At 43.4% G+C, this 19,897-nt stretch overlaps 1 protein-coding gene across 6 annotated transcripts in view; it reads right to left on the bottom strand.

Moving 5' to 3' along the window:
• GOLIM4 (golgi integral membrane protein 4) overlaps positions 1-19,897 on the bottom strand; it is a 76,918-nt gene that overhangs the window by 25,975 nt on the left and 31,046 nt on the right. For all 6 annotated transcript variants that reach the window (XM_072752293.1, XM_026007715.2, XM_026007716.2 and 3 more), the window contains exons 2-5: positions 5,430-5,504; positions 4,017-4,066; positions 2,701-2,754; positions 1,201-1,351 (exon numbers count right to left, since the gene is read on the bottom strand). In XM_072752293.1, coding sequence (XP_072608394.1) covers positions 1,201-1,351; positions 2,701-2,754; positions 4,017-4,066; positions 5,430-5,504 — 330 coding nt within the window. The remainder of the gene's footprint in view (positions 1-1,200; positions 1,352-2,700; positions 2,755-4,016; positions 4,067-5,429; positions 5,505-19,897) is intronic.

Here is a 19,897-nt window from a genome sequence, read left to right as displayed (position 1 = left end):
AATACCGAGTAGACATAAGAAGACACGCTTTATATTACCTTTGTGAGGACTTTTCTCTGTTATCTTCATGATCTCCACCATGTGCCCATACCACCACCAAGCCAACCGACGCCCCTGCGTGTCCTGCGTGTCTATAGCTCGTGGGTATTATCGGCTGACACCTGGCCCAGATCTCTCAGGACCATGTTAACCCTCTGCAATCTGCCTCAATGGCTACTTAACTCTCATGTGCCTTTTTGTTATAACTTATTATTTTGAAATACTTATAGACATAACAATGCAAAAAAAAAAAAAGTATAGAGAGGTCCAAAGTACCTATCAACCTATCACTCAGATTCCTTCCCTCTATGATGGTATCTTATATAAAATAAAAATAGAGTTTGGCACAGTATAACTAACTGGACCACAGACGTTCCTTGGATTTCACCATTGTTTTCACGAGCACCATGTGACTTTTTAAACCAACTGTCACACTTCAAACTTATTAAGCACCTGGATAACTGATTGCAGAAGATTTCCCTTTTTTCCAGACTTTACATACACTCAGAGTGATACATTTGTTTCAGAATACCAAGAAAATACCTCATGCTGACAGTGATCATGTATCAGAAACTGTCCTAGGTGCTTTACATACAACCCTGCGAGGTTGGTAACTTTTGAATATCCCAGTTTGACAGATGATGACGATGAGGCCCGTGGTGATCATACAACTTGCCCATGGTCGTAGAACCAGTAATTGAAGAGGCCAAGTCTCGCCAGGGCAGTCTGACTCTAGATCCTGAGCTTTTCCAAGCTACCACTAGCGATCAACAGGTAGATTTCTTGGCCCCTTGGAGACTAGGAAATGCACGGGGCAATTTTGATCATTGCACTGAATGTGAAGCATTGATGGCATTTTGTGGGTAGAGGTCAGAGATACTAAATATCCTACAGCACACATAAAAATGGTCTTGCCCGATGTGGCCAGTGTGCCCCATCGAGAAACACCAAGTACTCTATCCTGTTTCTCTAAACAAACCCAAAGAGATAAGGGTAAATGTGACATGTTACAAAGAAGTACGTGCCTATAAATAGCCACATGATAAATGTGAACCAATCACCATGCAAAAAAACCCACAAAAACCAAAATTCTATGGCTTTACTGAAACATTACAGGAGTAGTTATTTCCATGTAAACTAGCTAATCAGACTTGCAAATACCTTTTAGCTTAGAAAGTTCTTGTTCTTTCTCCTGCTGTAGCTGCAGGTATTTCTGCTTATGGTCATTAAATGTCCTACTGAAGTCTTCTCCTTGTCTGCGGTGCTCTTCCTCCAAGTCGCTGTGCTGCTTCTTCAGCTCTTCGTGTTGACTCTGCGAAGATGAGAACCTGAGCAGAGATGCACATTCTCGAAATGACACCCCAGCTGACAGCGCCTCAATCTCCCCGCCCCCCCCCAACAGATGAAGCGGGAGGCTTTGTCTTCCTCAGGCTTGCTGTTAATTTGGGCAGTTCCCCCTCCATTTCCCTCACATTTCAAATCAAGTGTTGGGGATCCGGGCCAAAAATAATCTTCTCCTCAATTTTCAACGTGGGTAAAGACAACAAGAAGTTAGAAGTCAGCAAGGAGAGAAGGGGAGGGGAAGGATCCGGGGCAACTCCCCGGACTCACACTGCTGTGGAGACAGGGTAAAGCTAATGGAAAAACTATACTTCTATGGATATTCCAGACTTCCTCTTTCAATCTAATGTTTTCCCAGCAACATTTTTTATTTCCCTTCTTTAATTCTCAGCCCTCTGGGTAACCCAGTTTAAAGAAAAAGAAAAAGAAAAAAAAACAGATTTCCTTCCCTTTGGGGGAAATAATACATTGTTTATAGAATGATTATTTGCCCTATTTCTGGTCAGAACACCATGCTGTGATCACAGTCTAGATAAATCCCACGGTCTCCAAATGCTTAAATGTGAAAGGGCAGTGTGCCTTAATCCACACACAGCTTTCTGGATAGTAGGAAAGGTTCTGGCTTCAGTAAAAAGCACTTGCTCTCCTGATATGGGAGGAAAGACAACGCCAAACCAAAAGTGAGGCGGAGGAGGAAGGGGGGCTGGAGGCCTAGAGATCAGGGCATGGTTTCCCCGCTGTGCAGAACACTGGATGGCATCCACTCCTCTCTTCTAGCTTGACAGAAATAATGAATCTCTCCCCTCCACTCACTCTCTCTCCTTCTAAGTCTTCTTGACACACAATAATGAGTTTTACCCCAGAACCAAGGAAGGAGAATCTTTAAATATAAATTGTGTTCCTGGGGTAGGTGAAAGGACACATTAAGTATCGGTAACATGAAGGAGGCGTTTCATTGTCTGCTGCCTCTGGTGTTCCAGGGATCACAGAAACGTCTAAGGAAGACCACTGTGAGACATGAAACAAGCAGACACAAACAAAAAAAGCCTTAAAGGATAAAGAGAAGAATAAAATTTTAAATGAGGTGACCAGACAGACTGATTTACAAGAAAACGTATTAATAAGCTGACCGTGATTTTTGTAACTGGGGTGATTAGAGGAGGGGACACGTCACAATTCTACATCGTGTTTACTGCAAATGTGACTTTAATGTTCCACGTTACCACACAAATCAATCTTCTGTAAAAGCTTTCCCTGATCACTTAAGTTACTCAGTTAATTCTTTCATTCATTCAGGAGGAACAACGTTAAATGACTCACTTTCAACATCTGATGCTGCACGTTCAATGCACTGTATCTACTATTGGAATCTTGCTGCAAATTGAAAAGAAAATAGTTAACACGATGATAACGATTCTGGCTCTCTTGCTAAACTAGCTTAAAGCACTTAACAGAAGAATTCCACTTATTTCACTCATAGAAGCTATGATGAATGTCCTGCTTGAACCAGGACGTCTCTAGGGCCGGCTCTTTATTTAATGGCAGGAATGAAGTTTTAACATTCCTGGAAGTTTGCTAACTTTAGTTAAAGAAAAAGCAAGGCATGGCTTCACAAACGAGCAGCTTGGCAGGGCCCTGGAAATGATTTATGTCCCCTCTCAAGTTGCGAAGAACCAGGGCTCAGAGGCACAAGGCACTTGTCCCGAGACACAGTCACTGCGCGCGGCTAACACCCCGTGCCAGGGGCTCCAGGGGGCTGTGGCGATGAACCAGCGAAGGCCAGGCCAGGCCTCACAGGCTTTGCAAGGCTTAAGAAAGGGGAGAGAGAAGGCGCTTTCCTTCCCGGAGCTTCAGGGGGTACGGCATTCTCCATCTATCACTCTCCCCAAATGAGAATCTATTTCACAGACTGAAGAAACTGAGAAAGGATAAGCAATAAGCGGAGGGCGAGCATTTCCTTTAGAAGTAGAGCCAGGACTGAAACTTGAGTCTGGGCCATGTTCCATCCGGTGGGTTTGTCTGTGTCCCAGCAGAACACGGTTACACATGGACCCCACACATTTCCATTGTCTGCTACGCCCCCCGCTCTATCCCACCTCCAGCCCAAGGACACCCTCAACCCTTTAGAGTTGGGTTTTTTCCCCCATTTTTTTTTACAATTCCTAAAATGAACTACAATTTTGCTCCATCGCTTTATTTTATTGCTTTACTCTTTTACTTGACAGGAAACTGTGTTACGAAATGCACAACAGAAAGCACACAGTTTTAGTTGGGGCTTTTAAAAGCAAGTAAGAGTTGAAAGCGGACAGCCTCCCAGCTATGCAAGGAATGGACTCTTCTCGATTTTAATACCCCCAAGATGCCAATGGTTCATCCAACTAATGTTTATATGATTTTCTTAGAGTAAGAGAAAAAGTTGCTTTGGTCCAGTTAATTTGGACTGTGCAAGTGACAGTAATGTTGTGGGATTCTTTTAGCAGCAAAAAATAAATAAATAAATTACACACACACACACACACACACACACACACACTCCAGCCCTATAGTCCTATGATCAACATAGTAAAAGATTTTGCCACTATTATTTCCCTCTCTTTAAGTTTCATAAAATAATTAAGAAAAAACCCCCAACTTACCCTTCCTTTATTTAGTGTTTCTTGTGCTTCTAACTTATAAACAAGAAAATCTAGAAAATAAAAAAAATGGAGAAAATGGGGTGTAATTAACTCATTATGGAATTTTTAAACATCTAAAAGAATAAAAGCACATTTTGTTCACACTTGTGGAAAATATTTTAGGTTTAAAAACAATCGGCTTGGTAGCCTACTTTGTTTTGCCTCTCAATGCTTTAGAAAGAGTAGGAAAAAAAACTATTATATAATTTTCAGCTTTATTTTAAAGCTGTACATCTTGAATAAATAATGTATACATTATAGCCAATTAGTTAGAAGTAAATTCTTAACGTGCACTCTGTGATTAACTCTCCTTGAAATTAAGGAGAAAAAAAAAAAATGAGGCGCATCTGAAGACAGAGATGATTTACTGCTGTCCACTAGATGGCATGCTAAAATCATTCAGGACTTGAAAAGAGAAATCAAGCCACAGAAACCATCTCTAATGCTCTTAAGGCTTTATTATCCACTAGATGGCTCTATAAAATCACTCTGCATTTAAAGACAAGGAAAATCCAAATCCTATCAAAGCATCTTAATGATGCTAAACTCCTCTTCTTCATACAGGCTTAAACCGAGGGTCAGTAAAACATCCTAACCCATCCTGCCCTCCCACACTCCCTCCCTCCATCCCACGCCAACGTAATGAGACAAAATACCTAACTTATATTTCCTCACAGGATTTCACAATACACGAGCAAATAAATCAAACGAAGAATGTGGATGATTTCCAATCACGAGCTGTATAGAGCCTATGCTTTATAGAAAAATTGTGTTAAAAGTCAATGGGTTGCCCAATGCCTGTGCTAGATGCTAATTTTCCAAATTGAACCAATCAGCTGTGCCAACAAAAGCCTTCACAAGATAAAAACAAGTGTGTAACTTAAGAGACACCCTGCAGAGAAAAACAAAAGAGACACCATAAGATGTGATCAATGTATTAAGTTGTAAACATAGATAAATGTCTGTATGCCTGTGTATGTGTATGTGTATGAATGTATAAAATGTGTCATATTCCGGGCAACACATGCTGTTACTTCTCGGACATCTATGGCCAGAATTTTCGGGGATGAGTGACATATGTGTGTAATATTCAGAGTTAAAGCGGTTTATTTCTGATATATTATGTGTAACCAATACTATGAACTGCCTCAAGGTGGCAGCGAATGAAAGATTCAGAGTCCAATCTTAAGCAGGAATTACCGTATTGTTCAATGCGTAACATATCGCTTGACCTTCTCTGTCTACTTATAAAACTGACTCAGGGCTGATCTGAGAAAGTTCTTAACAACACCAAAGAAATAGTAAAGCAAGCACGTGATGTTTCGAAGAGGAGTATGATAAAAACACAGAACACAAACTGCATTTTATATTTACCTTCCTTTGCTTTTTTATGTTCAAGTCTTTCCTTTTGCAAGGATTTCTCTAATCTTGATCTGTGTTCATACACAACTGAAAGAAAAAAGTTAAAATTTGTCGGCAAAGAATTAGAAACTCTAAAGTAAAGGTAACATCAAATTTTCCAAACGCGGGAGGAAAACACTTTGGGGTCTTCACAATTGAAATAAAAATGTATACATGTTTAAGTTCCACGTTCTGGGTTTTAAAAAAAAAAGCCACAAAAGACCTAATTCTGAGCTGACTTTTGCACAATCTGCACCTTTGAAAACAATACTCTGAAAGAGGCTTCCTTCCACCTTCTTTTTCCAGCTCCTTCTCCTGCTTCTCAAATACGAGCATCTGTCGAATACGAGGCTCCACGTCTTCTCCTGGGCCAATGTGTCCACTGTCTGGTCCTCTCCCACCATGTGCACGGCGGCTAGCCCCACAGCTCTATTTCTAGCTCCCACCTCCCTTAGTTTGCTAGAGGATCCAGGGCTTTTCCACCTAGCTACCCCCTAAGTGCTGCCAAGTCCACGGGATCTGAACCTGAACGAAGGCCGCACCCCCACTGGCATGAAAGAGACCTTGTATCTCCCCTACATCAAGGAAAACACAGTGAGGGAGCCACAGAAGCCAAGAGGGGAGGGACCCTACGGAGAACCTACAGACGTCAGCTTCACATCTGCAGGAAGCCAACAGCAAAGTGAGGTCAGGCTGGAAGACGCCCCTGGACTTGGCCTGTCCCCACCTGCCCTGTCTACTCTGAAGAGCCAGCGATGCCCGGGGAAGAGAGAGGTAGTCTGGATGTCCTAGAGGGAAAACAGGGACGAGAAGCTCAGCAGAACTCTCTTCCCCACCTCGGCCTTCACATCTACAGCAAACAAGAGCTGGAGGAGTGGGAAAAGCTTTACTTTGGAACGAATAAAATAATTAAATGGCTATTTTATTTCTATAATAAAATGTATGCAGATGGACTAAACCAGACATAATACTTACTAGGCCGAGACTGTGTTTGTGGATACAAGTTATTAATACTTTTTTTTTTTTTAATCTGAGATGTCAAGAAGCATCCAGGTCTGTGCTAAGATTTCATTCCGGGACTGAAAACCCAACCTCACAGAGTGGTTTGTACAGGCCAAGAAGGGTGAGGGGGGGGAATGGCAAAAACTGAATTTCTGGTGTTTGCTTTGAATCCTCTGTTTGTGCAGCATTATGGTCACATATGACCTCAATCCCATGCCAAACTAAGCCAAACCTGTCATTTGGTTCATCTACCAGCGTCTGGCTTCCCTTGGCTACCCTAAGACACAACTGAATCACCCATCGCTGACTCGCCAGATACAACACATACAACTGCCTGACACTACTGGCCATCCCAAAGCGCCGAGGTCACAGCAACTCCACCCACCCACCCCCACGCCTGCTCTAACTCCTTGTTGCTTGAAGGGACGCCCTGTCCCTCCTGCCCTTTCCCCAGTGTCACAGCTGCCAGTTGCCAGCCACTGCTGTCCTCCTCCCAGCATGCCTGCCATCTCCTGGGTCCTCGGGCTTCTCCCTACCCTGCATGTCTCATCTTGTCATCCCAGAGAAACCTTCCATTCTCAGGGGTCCCTCTACCACTACCACAACCTAGCTGTACTCTAAGCTTGCTTGTAAGTCCATTGTTGAGAAATCACATTTTTTCCCCCAAATAAGTCTCTATGGCAGATAAGTCCATCTGCCAGTGTCCAAACCCTACTAAAACCAAGAAGTTCCTTGAATGGGTACTAACAGTACCATCTGGAATGATGTTTGGAACAAGGCAAGGGAAGAAAAGATTAGCGCTACAGAACCTCACTAAGCCAAGCCAAGCAGGCTCATGGACTTTGAGAATTTCAATCAGGTGGGAAACATTTACAGGGGAACAAGTCCGTGACGGTGCTATCATGACATCCCAGAGGCAAGAACAGGACGCCCCAGGCACACCTGAGCTCCCCAGTGGGAAGGAAATATCCTGCCTCTCCTCTAATCCACTGGCCAAAGTTCCCAGGTCTGGGTAGAGAGTCGTGGGAACACAAACGTGCCCGGTACACTGGAGCTGCGGTGCACTAGCTGGATATGGGGTAGATGATTTCAGCAAGCGTGTGCACCACTTCCAAAGGAAACAACAGGAAGAACTGTCAAGGTCTTTTTCCAATGGAACTGCAGTGGCAGAGGGTGTGGGGAGGTCGTGAGGTTGGGGGGCTGCCAAGGAGGTCAGGACCACTAGAGGGAAACAATTCCAGACTAGAAACACCCGTGAGGGGACTCCTGGGTGGCTCAGTGGCTGAGCATTGGCCTTCAGCTCAGGTCGTGACCCCGGGGTCCTGGGATCGAGTCCCGCATTGGGCTCCTTGCATGGAGCCTGCTTCTCCCTCTGCCTCTCTCTCTGTGTCTCTCCTGAATAAATAAATAAAATCTTAAAAAAAAAAAAAAAAGAATCATCCATGCTTTTAAAAGACAGCAGCAGAGCCAACAAGACAAATTCGAGAGGACGGCTCACCACCTCAGACTCCCAAGTAGCAGACCTTACTGTGGAATAGAGGGGAAGTAACGGCGGGGGAAAGCTGCACTTACGAATCACAATCCTGCACAATCCTCTACTGCAGCAACCACTGGCAATCACTTTGCAAACTTGCTGTGGCAAAGGAGTCTTGTATGGGACTTGGTAAGTGGGTAACGATGGTCTTTGCCCTGGGAAGCAGAGTTATTTCATCTCCCGGGAGAGTGGAGGGCCCACTGGATTGCAGCAGGCAGAGAGGGAGTCTAGGGGATGGGGTGAGAGGGTGGGAGGCTGTGCTCCACTCCCTCGGCCTCTTCCCCGGGTCGCAGTCAGGTAGGTGATGTGCCAACAGCTGGCCCAAAGTGCCCATTTATCATACTGAGTCACACAACCGTCTCTCGATAGTTTTACACTCAGTGGGAATTTACACATTCCCCATCCTAATAGCAGCGTTGTCTCAAGAGCCAGAGAATCCTAGGACACTCCGTTACAAACTTTTATAAATACCCTAAACAGATGCTACACAACGTCCACGAAGCCAGGACGTGCTCATGGATCACAGTCAAAATTCAAAGGCCGTGAGACACCTGAGCTAGTCAAGGATGAATAAAATGGCATCGCTCATCAATAGCAAGATCTAAGGCATGAAGAATGTGGTTTTGCAAAGACTGTAAAAAAAAAAAAAAAAGATGTGATAAACAGGAATAGAGGATGTATGTACACACCAGGAGGTGATTGTACTATTGATATTATCCAACTCAGAACTGGCCAAGCCCTTATTACATGGCACTGGCTTCTAACCCCAACGTAAAGTAACTTAAGAGTGCAGAAATGGGCAAATAACAAAAATAAGTAAATAGAATAAATGTAAACAATTTTTTTAAAATAGCAAAAAAAAAAAAAAAGAATGCAGCAATGGTTGCAGGCTGAGGAGGAGGCGAGAGGCGGGGAGAAGTGGGGTTCCTTCCCCGAGTTCCAAGAAGGGAAAACCATGACAAGGGGAGCCTTAAAAGATCTATAAGGGAAGGGGAATGGGTCAGTGAAAATTTACCCTCGGGATTGCAAATTCTAGAAAGAATGGGTGAGGGAAAGAGGCAGGCAGCAGCCTAATGGTTGAGAGCAGGATTCAAACCCCGGATCCGTGCCTCCTGGGGCAAGCTGCTGAACTTCCTTGCGCTTCGGCTTCCTCACCTGCTGTGGGTGAATAAGGGGAGCATCCACCCGTGAGCAGGTGTCATCGGGGTTACGTGAGTGGGTCACTTACGCCAAGTGCGCAGAACATGAGCTGGCACAGAGGAAATGCTGGGGCACCTCAAGATACTTGCTTTCCTCCCTGTGGGGCTTAAGATTGCCAGGGAAGCAATCAGAGGATTCCCTGAGCCCTTTCAACCCTACAGTTAAATTCTAATAGTAATAAAGTAATTACAGATATAGATATATGATTAGGCATAGAGGGAGGGGGGACTCAGAAAGGCAATAAAATATTAATCTCAGTTCCCTTTTACTTAAAAGGAATCTTTCCCTTAAAAAAAAAAAAATCAAACGGCTCCAAACTTCAGAAGCCTTTAAAAAAAATAATAAAATGCACACACACACACACCCACACTGCCCTTAATTCTTTTAACATGCATTCTCCCGGCTTTGGAGCTAGTGATTTATCTAGAGAGGTTTACTGTTTCACTTAGGAGGAGGATCGCTAATCAATCCTTGTCACCTATCTCTATTTTTCTATTTATACTCTGAAGTCAAGGGCATCAGTCAAGATGAACTAATACCGCTAGAACCTCTACAACGAGAAAGGTACATAATGATTCAATCTGGGCATTCAGGATTTTTTTTTTTTTTGCATTCAGGATTTTTAATGCAGAATTAACAGTGCAATGGGGGTAGGATTTGAATCACAAGAACTCATGAGAAAGAGATGAAAATGCATAATACTCATCATCTCCCCTGCGTCCTGCAAGGGAGTTTAATATTTTCCATGCAGTGGAGAACGGAAAGAGGTTTTACTCCTCCTTCAAGAGTTTAAAATCATGCCAGCTTCCTACAGCAATTTTCCATCTCAACTCTGACTTGCTCTGAAAGCCACAAGAGAAATTAGCTGTATACATCCACTATGGGCAAAACACAAATCCATGACATTTCAGGGCGAACTGCTCCAATTCAGAATTTGAAAGCAACACTCCAAAATTAGACATAAAACACTGCTAAGTGTTTTAACACCTTAAGCCAAGAGAGGGCAATGTTTCTTTGGCAGAAGCAACAGATCATAAAATTTTGCTTTCTGTCCTGACAATAACGTAAGGTTTTATCTTTATAAAAAAAAAAAAAAACAATTGTATGAAAGTCACACAATTCAGCTTGTGAAAATATTAAGAATTCCAAGTATCTTTATCGCTTTAGAGCTGATAAAAATGAAAATGAACAAATCTGTGCTTTTGAAAATTTGGTTGAAGGTTTGTTTTTCGGGTTTTTCTTTTAAAGATTTTATTTATTTTAGAGAGAGACAGAGAGAAGGCAGGGGGAGGAGCACAGGGAAAGAGAGAGGGAGATTCAAGAAGTTGCTGTGCTGACTACAGAGCCAGACCTGAAGCTTGATCTCATGACCCTGAGATCACGATCAGCTTGATCACGAAATCAAGAATCAGCCACTTAACCGACTGAGCCACCCAGGCGCCCTGGTGGTTGAAGATCTTCAAGTAGGAGGCAAGAGGGATGACAAAGAGGAAGATAAACTGAAATCACCTTAGTTCCCAGAACATAATACTTTTGAAGATTTGTTTTGTCTTTGTTTTTAGGCCTAGAATAGCAGATATTGATTACAGCCTTTAGAACGGTTTCCGGTGGTGGTTCTCAGCCACCAGATGTGGGATGGAGGACAGTCGCCCCCTCTTCTGTAGAACAATGACTCAGGAATTAACACAAAGACAGAGTTTTCCAATTCCCTTTCCTTCCTTCCTTCATAATTCTACCTCCTAAGGAGTCTGAGGAAGAACAGAGATCTCGGAAAACAACGCACATACAACAAGGAAGCAAAAGAACAAAGTGGTGGTGACATTTTGAAGATCTCACTGGATCCCCCCCTCCGGCCCCTGGGAGTAGACAAGGGACACCCTGTGGCTATCGTCAGTGGTCAGAGTCTCAGCCCGGCTCTTTCCATGGTGTCTCCCCGACTCCTGCACCATCTTCAGAAGGTCGCTACGACCTCTCACAGGTAACTCCTCAGAAGTTAGGCCCAGGTTGGACTTCTCGCCCATCCTAGTTTTACATCTTCCAGCACAGTTTAACCTTTCCAGTCAGCTTGACAATTTATGGTTGAATTCAATTATTAATTAACCTTTCCCTGCAGTTAGCTCCCTTTACTAAATTACATATTCACATTCCAGGCCCGGGGCGCAGAACCTTGCAGTGGCTTCCCATCATGCTCCGAGTGACACCCAACAGCCTCGCAAGGCTTCGCCAGGCTGTTGGTCCCGCTGCAGCCTGCCCTTCCTCGAACAGCCCAGGCACCCTCTCCCCCCAGCACCTTGCACCACCTCTTCCTGCTGCCGCCACTGCTCCCTCTCCAGGCACCTGCACAACAGACCCCCTTATTTCTTGCGGACCTTTACTAAAAAGATAACTTCTCCCCAAGTCCTTTCCCGGGCAATTGCAACCTGCTCCCTACTCTCAACACTTGTAGTCTCCATTCCTACTTTATTTTTCTCCTTAGGGCATAACACCCTACCAAAGGAAAAAAAAAAAAAAATATATATATATATATATAAACACATACACATATATGTGTGTGTATGTTGTCTTATTTATTGCTTTTGTATATATATTTTTTAATATATATATTTATATATATATATTAACACACACACATATATATGTGTGTGTGTGTGTGTTATTTGTCTTATTTATTGCTTTTCTATCCCACTAGAATATAAGTTTTGTCAGGGCAAGAATATGTGGTTTGCCTTATTTCCCTCCTGTACCCCTGGTACGCTGGATTGTCGACATTCGATAGATAATGAATGAATAAATGAATGAATGAATGAATGAATGAATAAACTATAGGTGCCTTGAAGGCTGGGATTGGCTAGCTCCTTAATCCTCCTCTTCAATATCCCAAACCTTTATTACTACTTCAGTCCCAGTACTCTAGTTCCTAATATCTGGTGGTATTCAATAGCTGTTAAATGAATGGGTGCATTTAGAAGATATTTCATACTTTTGCTCATTTGCCTGCCATCCTTTATGGCTGGGCACTTTTAAGCTAAATTTCCACATTTGTTGGCTCATTAGTACTCGACTATTGCAGAGAAGAGAGAGGTAACAGAAAAAGAGATTAAATATAAATTTATCTGTTGACGTGCAGGCTCATAAGATTAGCATTAGTTAACTCCCAGCTCTGGAATACAGATGCTTTCAGGATGCTGAGAGAAAAAAGGACAGTCTGATTAGGTATTTTTCTACTGCATAGCAATTAAAGTTTTTTTGTTTTTGTTTTTGTTTTGTTTTGCTGCACAATAACGTTCCAATAATAGCTCACACAAGTGTCTATTTTTATGTTTGCTAATGCATACAGTTTATGAAGTCATTTAAATGGAAATTTTAACCATGATTTGAATGGTGCTTAACTGCCTTTTTTATTTTGGATAAAACTATACCCAGGCTTTCCCTCATGACACTCTCTGAGATTTGGCTTTTTCAAATAAGTATTACATTAGCTGACTTAAGATATATTTCTTCATAGAGGAGTCTTCTTTCAAGTGGTGAGCTACTAATCATCATTCTTATTATTAGATGAAATCTACTGACTCCTCATGAAAGGAATCTTCTCTTAGCTGCTTAGAGCTATTCTATTACAGCCCGGCAGTGTTCCTTCCAGGCATCTTGAAAAACACAAAAGTGTAGGATTGACTCTTATAAAAAGCTTATAATCAATAAATTTGGGCTGTGAGGAGAGGTAAAGTCAGGTAAAACAGTAAGAAGACAATTAGCAATCACCAAAGGTTACGTGAGCGGACATAATGTATCTGCTGAGCCAACAGATTTTTAAACAGAACCTCTTTGCAAGCTGAGAGGAAAAATATCCTCCTGCCCCATGAAAATGCTACACCTTACAAAGCAAAAATTTTATATATATATATATATATATATATATATGTATATATAATATATGTGCATATATATTAAAAATATATACATATATTTGCATATATATGGGGAACTTAAAAACTTACGGTAATAGAAGCAAAATTATTCTAAAATTAGATGTCTATAAATAGGCCCTGTACAGTAATATTCTTATTTAGCAGTCAGATATTAGCAGGACAGCATCATAGTGTTTCAGGACACAATGCAGGAGAGAAAGAGAAAGAGGGGAAGAGGCTTCTGGTCACCCCCAATTGACGCAAGGATGTAGAATGCCCTTTAGATGAGCTAAAATATGCAAAAGCACATTGGTTTTATAATAGGACTATGCATTTATGCATATACTTTTCAAAATTGATGTGCTTGAACCAACCATAAGACATTTCATTTTCCTAGGTGATCTGATTTATTCATGGGAACCTGTCTCTGAGGACAGTACCACTAACCCCAGCAAGGAGGGAACAAACACTCAGGTATCTACCCGGAGAGGTTTTTAACTTTGCATAAGCCTGTATCCCAAAGAATAGCCCCAAGAGCGGTAGGCTGAGCCGGCCTATAACACACTTCTTCAAATCAACCCAGCAGCACACAAGCAACCCCAGCTTCATCCAAACTCCCAATATCACATTTCATTTCAAGATGTGAAAATATACAATATAGCTTGGAGAAGTTTTCCTAAAATTCTGGCTTCTACAGAGATATTATTTAAGGTTACATCTCTAACGCATCCTGAATACTTCAGTGAACAAATCAAACAAGTATTCAGTGAACACTTACTATGTGCCAGGCACTGGTCCTGATATCCTTGGGCATACGTTATGAGCACAACAGTAAAAAAAAAAAAAAAATTTAAAAATGTCTCCGGGGAGTTCATATTCTGGGAGATATATAAATGATTCGGAACTAATGAGTGTCATGGGGTGGAGGGCAGGGAGAGCAGGGTAAAGGGACTAGAGGTATGGGAAGGAAGGATGGGTCACATCTCTCAATCGGGTAGTCAAGGCAGGACTCACTGAGGAGAAGACATCTGAGCCAAGATTTGAAAAAAGTGCAAGAGTTACTACTACAGACACATAGGGGAAAATGTTCCGGAGAGAAGGAATGGGCAACGCAAAAACTCTACAGGGCACGCATACTTCGGGACGTTCTAAGAAATGTAGAAAAACCACTGTAGCTGAGTAGCTGGAAGATCAAAGGGCAAAAGTGGGGAAGGGGACAGGGTGGGATGGGCCTCATAGGACCTAGTGAAGAAGACTCTAGCTTTTACTCCAAAATCCTCTGGAGAGTTTGAGCAGGAGTACAGGGTTCAGATGATTTAAATCTTAAAATAATGATCGCTCTGACCGCATAGGTGCAAGATGCCAGCAGGGAAAGAGGTTATTAGCAGGCTTCTGCAATAATCTAGGCATGAGGTGATGGTGGAATAGGACCGATGTGCAGGCTGTGGCAGGTTCTGCGTTTATACTGAGGCTAACACCAGTGCATGCCATCAGCTGAGATGGGCAACCCACTAGTGCAAGAGGTCTGTGAGGAAGATTTATGGGATAAGCAATTTATTGATTACGGAGTGATTCACTCAGCCTACAGGAGTCAATTAGACTCCTACAGGTAACATCTGGTGCGGATGTTGAAAGATGACAATGGAGGAAAGAACGCAGAAAGATACAGACAGTGGAGACAGAATGTGCAAGAGCACTGAGGCAAAAACAAGAAATCTGTTTATGGTATTCTTCAAACTGAGTAAGAATAACCTTGTTAATAGCACAGATTCCTGGGGCCCAACCTGCATCTACTGAATCAGAATTTCCAGGGAATTATCATGCCTGATAATTGGAATATTCAGCAAGTGTGCACCACCTGCCTCCCCTGCTGTGTGCTTTCACAGGGGAGTTCTTTTTTTGTTTGTTTAAAGATTTATTGATTTCTTCATGAGAAACACAGAGAGAGGAAGAGACACGGACAGAGGGAGAAGCAGGCTCCATGCAGGGAGCCCGACAAGGGACTCGATCCAGGATCTCCAGGATCACAGCCTGGGCTGAAGGTGGCACTAAACCGCCAAGCCACTGGGGCTGCCCTCACAGGGGAATTCTGGAAACATTGTTTAGCATAGGGATGATAGGAAAGTAGGCGGCCGCGTGGGGAGAGAATGGGTGAGACAGGGCTGCGATGGACTTGATCAGGCCTGCAAGGTTGCCAGAAAATAAGTTTATGGGTGGTGCAGAAGATAGAGAGTCCAAGAGAGCATAGAGGTTGATGGATTCATCAGTTAGGATGTCATTGCAATAACCTGGAACAAAATAGTATGAAGATTAAAATTTCATATTGCCCGAATAGAAGATGATCTCCAGTTATGCAAATAGGACAATCCAATAATAATAATTTTTAAAAAGCTGATTATTTTACCACCTGGAATATACAACATTTTAGAGCAGTGGAAAGGAGTAGGAGGTGAAAAAAAAATACAAACCGACTCTTAAAGGTACGAAAAAGTGGCCAACTAACTTAATCATCAGGGAAATCAAATTAAAATCAGGTAATACCACTATCCTCCCAACAAAATGGTGAAAACTCTCAAAGACAGACAATACCAAAGGTTGGCATGACGTCGCTGACGGATGGAGTCAGTACAACCACTTCAGAAAACTGCCTGGCGGTGTCCGCCAGGGCTGATGGATGCAGACCTCGTGGCCAATGAATCCCACGCCTCGGCATGCACCCAACCCAATATTTTAATTTATTTACCATTTACCACACATAGGAGGGTCTTAAGAACAGCACTATTCATAATAGTCCCAAGCTGTAAAACAACAGGATCATGGGTCACAGGAGAATGAGGAGGCGCGGTTGTTCAGGAACCTGTTGGCGTCACCCAGCGGGGCGAAGGAGCGGACTGTGAGAACAGGCGAGTTCCACACAGGAAAGGAAAGAAGCCAGACGGCAGGGCGGTGCTTCCTAAGTCAGGCTACTCACAAGCAGCTCAAAGCCAGGTGAGAGCTGACGGCGGTGACAGGAGACAGGAGGGAGGCGCGCAGGGCCTGGGAGAGCGCGAGACAGCCTTTCTGGGTGCCGGAGACGCCGGCTTTGTGCAAATCCACTGAGTTCTCTACTTAAAGCTTCCTCCACTTTGCTGACTGTGTACTGGTTTAGGTGAAAGGTGAAGGGTGTTTGTTCAGTGACAGGAATAGTGAAATGGAAAACACAGCTAGATGTGTCCCCCTCCCGCCCCCCATCCACATCTCTCCCAACACCATGATTCAAACTCTTCAGGCGGGTTTTAGAATTTAGAATTTTAGTCTTCGGGGGTTCCTGAAGCATCCCCGTCTCCCCTGAGAGGCAACATCTGGGGACGCTCTGTCTGCTGCCACCGCCAGAACCGTCCTAAGCTGCACACATCTGTAAAAGCAAGGAGATCCCTCCTCACCCCAGTGAGAACGGGGAAAATGAACAAGGCAGGAAACAACACATGTTGGAGAGGATGTGGAGAAAGGGGAACCCTCCTGCACTGTTGGTGGTAATGGGAACTGGTGCAGTCACTCTGGAAAACTGTGTGGAGGTTCCTCGAAGAGTTAAAAATAGACCTGCCCTACGACCCAGCAATTGCACTGCTGGGGATTTACCCCAAAGATACAGATGCAGTGAAACGCCGGGACACCTGCACCCCGATGTTTCTAGCAGCAATGTCCACAATAGCCAAACTGTGGAAGGAGCCTCGGTGTCCATCGACAGATGATGGATAAAGAAGCTGTGGTCTATGTATACAATGGAATATTCCTCAGCCATCAGAAATGACAAATACCCACCATCTGCTTCAACATGGATGGAACTGGAGGGTATGATGCTGAGTGAAGTAAGTCAGTTGGAGAAGGACAAACATTATATGGTCTCATTCATTTGGGGAATATAAATAATAGTGAAAGGGAATAAAGGGAAAGGAGAGAAAATGAGTGAAAATATCAATGAGGTTGACAAAACAGGAGAGACCCCTAACTCTGGGAAATGAACAAGGGGTAGTGGAAAGGGAGGTGGGTGGGGGTGACTGGGTGACGGGTACTGAGGGGGGCACTTGGCAGGATGAGCACTGGGTGTTATGCTAGATGTTGGCAAATTAAACTCCAATAAAAAAAAAAAAAAGCAAGGAGGGCCAGTGGTTTCAGTCGTCCTGTAGGTGAATATTCATGCTTTCTGTATTGTTGACTCGAGTGTACTGGGGTGCTTTTGGCGGGGGCTCGTGGTAAAGAGGCTTGTTTATAAAAACATTTTGCATTTGCAACCGGAGGAGGACACATTCCTGGGAATAAATACACCATTCTAAGTGTTATTTCGTTCTCAAAAAAAAAAATTGGTCAGGTGCCTTCCATAAATATCTAACCACATCAAACGAGGTCATTTTGGGCTAATGTGTCTTCCTCACACAGTGCTCTGCTGTTTAAAATAAAGCAGTTGGGAAAGCACCCAGAAATAGCAGAGGCTTTGTGCTGACTCCAATACAACAAGACTCCCTCTTTTTCTGAGGGGTAATTTTGCAGAATGAAGGGAACCTTGCCTTATAATATCCAAGGGTATGCAATCATCACTGACAGAGGGAGAGGAATGCCCAGAAGCAAAATATATTTAAGAAAATCAAATCAAAATGCCTGAGTGATGGATTCAAAGTGCACCATGAGAGTGGATCCAGGGATGGTGCAAATATTTTTGACTGAGGCTACCGTGTGCAAGACGGATCCAGGATCAAGGAGGCCTGGGGCGAGGCAAACCATGTGTCCCACAGTGGACATGTTTAAGTTTGATAGGGATGTCCAGATGGCACAGAGGACCTTAAAAAGTAATCCAAGAGGGAAGCCCAGGTGGCTCAGTGGTTGAGCATCTGGCCTCGGCTCAGGGCGTGACCCCAGGGTCCTGGGATCGAGTCCCGTGTGGGGCTCCCCGCAGGGAGTCTGCTTCTCCCTCTGCCTGTGTCTCTGTCCCTCTTTGTCTCTCATGAATGAATGAATGAATGAATGAATGAATAGTAATCTAACCAGCACTCACGTTGCTGGCAGCTGGAAGGTCCTTGCTGGGAAGGGCCACCATCTCTTACAGGCCTAAGCCAACACAAGGACCCCTCCGGGGCAGACCTCAGCCTATTCCCCACAGCCACTCTTACTCCTCCTGACATAGCTCTCTGTCCACCACCACCAACCTGCCTGACTGCTTATGGTTACAACTGTGGGAACTTACAAAAAGAGAGACAGAGACAGAGACAGAGACAGAGACAGAGACAGAGACAGAGACAGACTGTGGGAACAAAATCAGCACTGACTGTCTAAAAGCTACTTCACCAGTTTCGCTGCAATTCTTAATGATAGCCTGAATTCTCTTTTCACTTTTGGCCATTCATTTTCAAGCTTTCCTTTGGGATAAAAATATACTTAAGTATATTTCTTTATACCTCCTGCTACAGAAAATGAATATTTTCCTAGTGGTCTCAGAAGAACACATGTGACTCCAAACAGGAATATCTTCTGCACTGAGATGTCGGGCACCACCAGATGCGGCAGGGGGTGACAGCTTAGTCACTGATCCCTGCACCCGATGTAAGAAGAGTCCTTCAGCCACTAGGCTGGCCTCACTGGGTGAGACCCTCAATTTCAAATGAAGGTGTTATCCTTTCTTCATCCTTTAGGAAAGGGCATGGTGCTTACGAGGAGCTGTGGACTCGAGTGGGGCAGTGAGAGATTTCTGATGATCATACGATGCAAGAAGGATACAGAGGGTTTTGCGGGGACATATTCTGGTGAGTAGCCCTTGCGATACTTCCATTACGCTGGTCTGGGTCCTGTAAGGAAGGTCACAGGTGACATGACACCCAACCCTCAAGATCAGCATCTGCCTTCACCGTGATCCCTGGAGGCCCAAGGCACAGCTCTACCCACAGTCTTATCTTTTTATATACAGACTTGCCACTCCTCCTGCACGTGGATTCCTCCTGAGAAAGTTGGTCTCCTTGCTGTTTGCACACTAGCCTTGGTCTGGTACAAAGTGGGCACCTGCTGAATGTTTATCAAGTGACCGAACTAAGGCAGACAAATGAATGCCAGGATCAAAGGTTGCACGTAATGTTAATAATGTACTCTTCACATCAACTGTTCTGTAAAATGCATGTACGTAAAGCTTTAATGATTACGTGTCAAGGTAGATTTCCAAGAGTCTCATTTTTAGATACTTTAAATTTGATACAGCTGACCTGCACCAAAAGAAGCCTGGGAATTCTTTGGCAACCTCTAAAGCTTCTCTATCAAAGGCAGAGATGATATATCTATATTGTTTAAATTAACAAAGTACACGGGGACTTTTGAAAACACAGAAAAATCAATAAATAGTCCTGATCTGTAGAAAGGAGTATGACTGGATGCTGAAAGAAAAAAAGAAAAGAAAAGAAAAGAAATCTTTGATGGTATCAGCATTCTAATTAGAGTCAGACTTCCGATTTTTCTTTTCAAACTCATTCCATAGTTTGAATTCAGATTAAATCCATTGAAAATAACTTAAATAGGACTGAGATGAATTCTCCTGAAAGAGAAAAGCAAGAAAAAAGAGACAGGCTGACAAATAGAATCAGATGGAGACAAGAGATAGTTTTAAAAGGATTTTTCAAATAATTTAGGGAAAATAACAGTAGCCTGAGCCAAGTTTCCTGAGTTCCATGCTGCCTGACACTAACCAGTTCTGTGTTCACGATCGAGACACTTCACCTAAGTCTGTTTCTTCAGCAATAAAATGTAGTTGGACAGTTGAGTGGTTATTGCTAAAATTCTAACCA

This window comes from Vulpes vulpes, chromosome 3 (genome assembly GCF_048418805.1).
Source record: "Vulpes vulpes isolate BD-2025 chromosome 3, VulVul3, whole genome shotgun sequence".
Taxonomy (NCBI): domain Eukaryota; kingdom Metazoa; phylum Chordata; class Mammalia; order Carnivora; family Canidae; genus Vulpes; species Vulpes vulpes.
The sequence above is the reverse complement of the archived record's forward strand: the minus strand, read 5'-3'. Positions and strand labels throughout refer to the sequence as shown.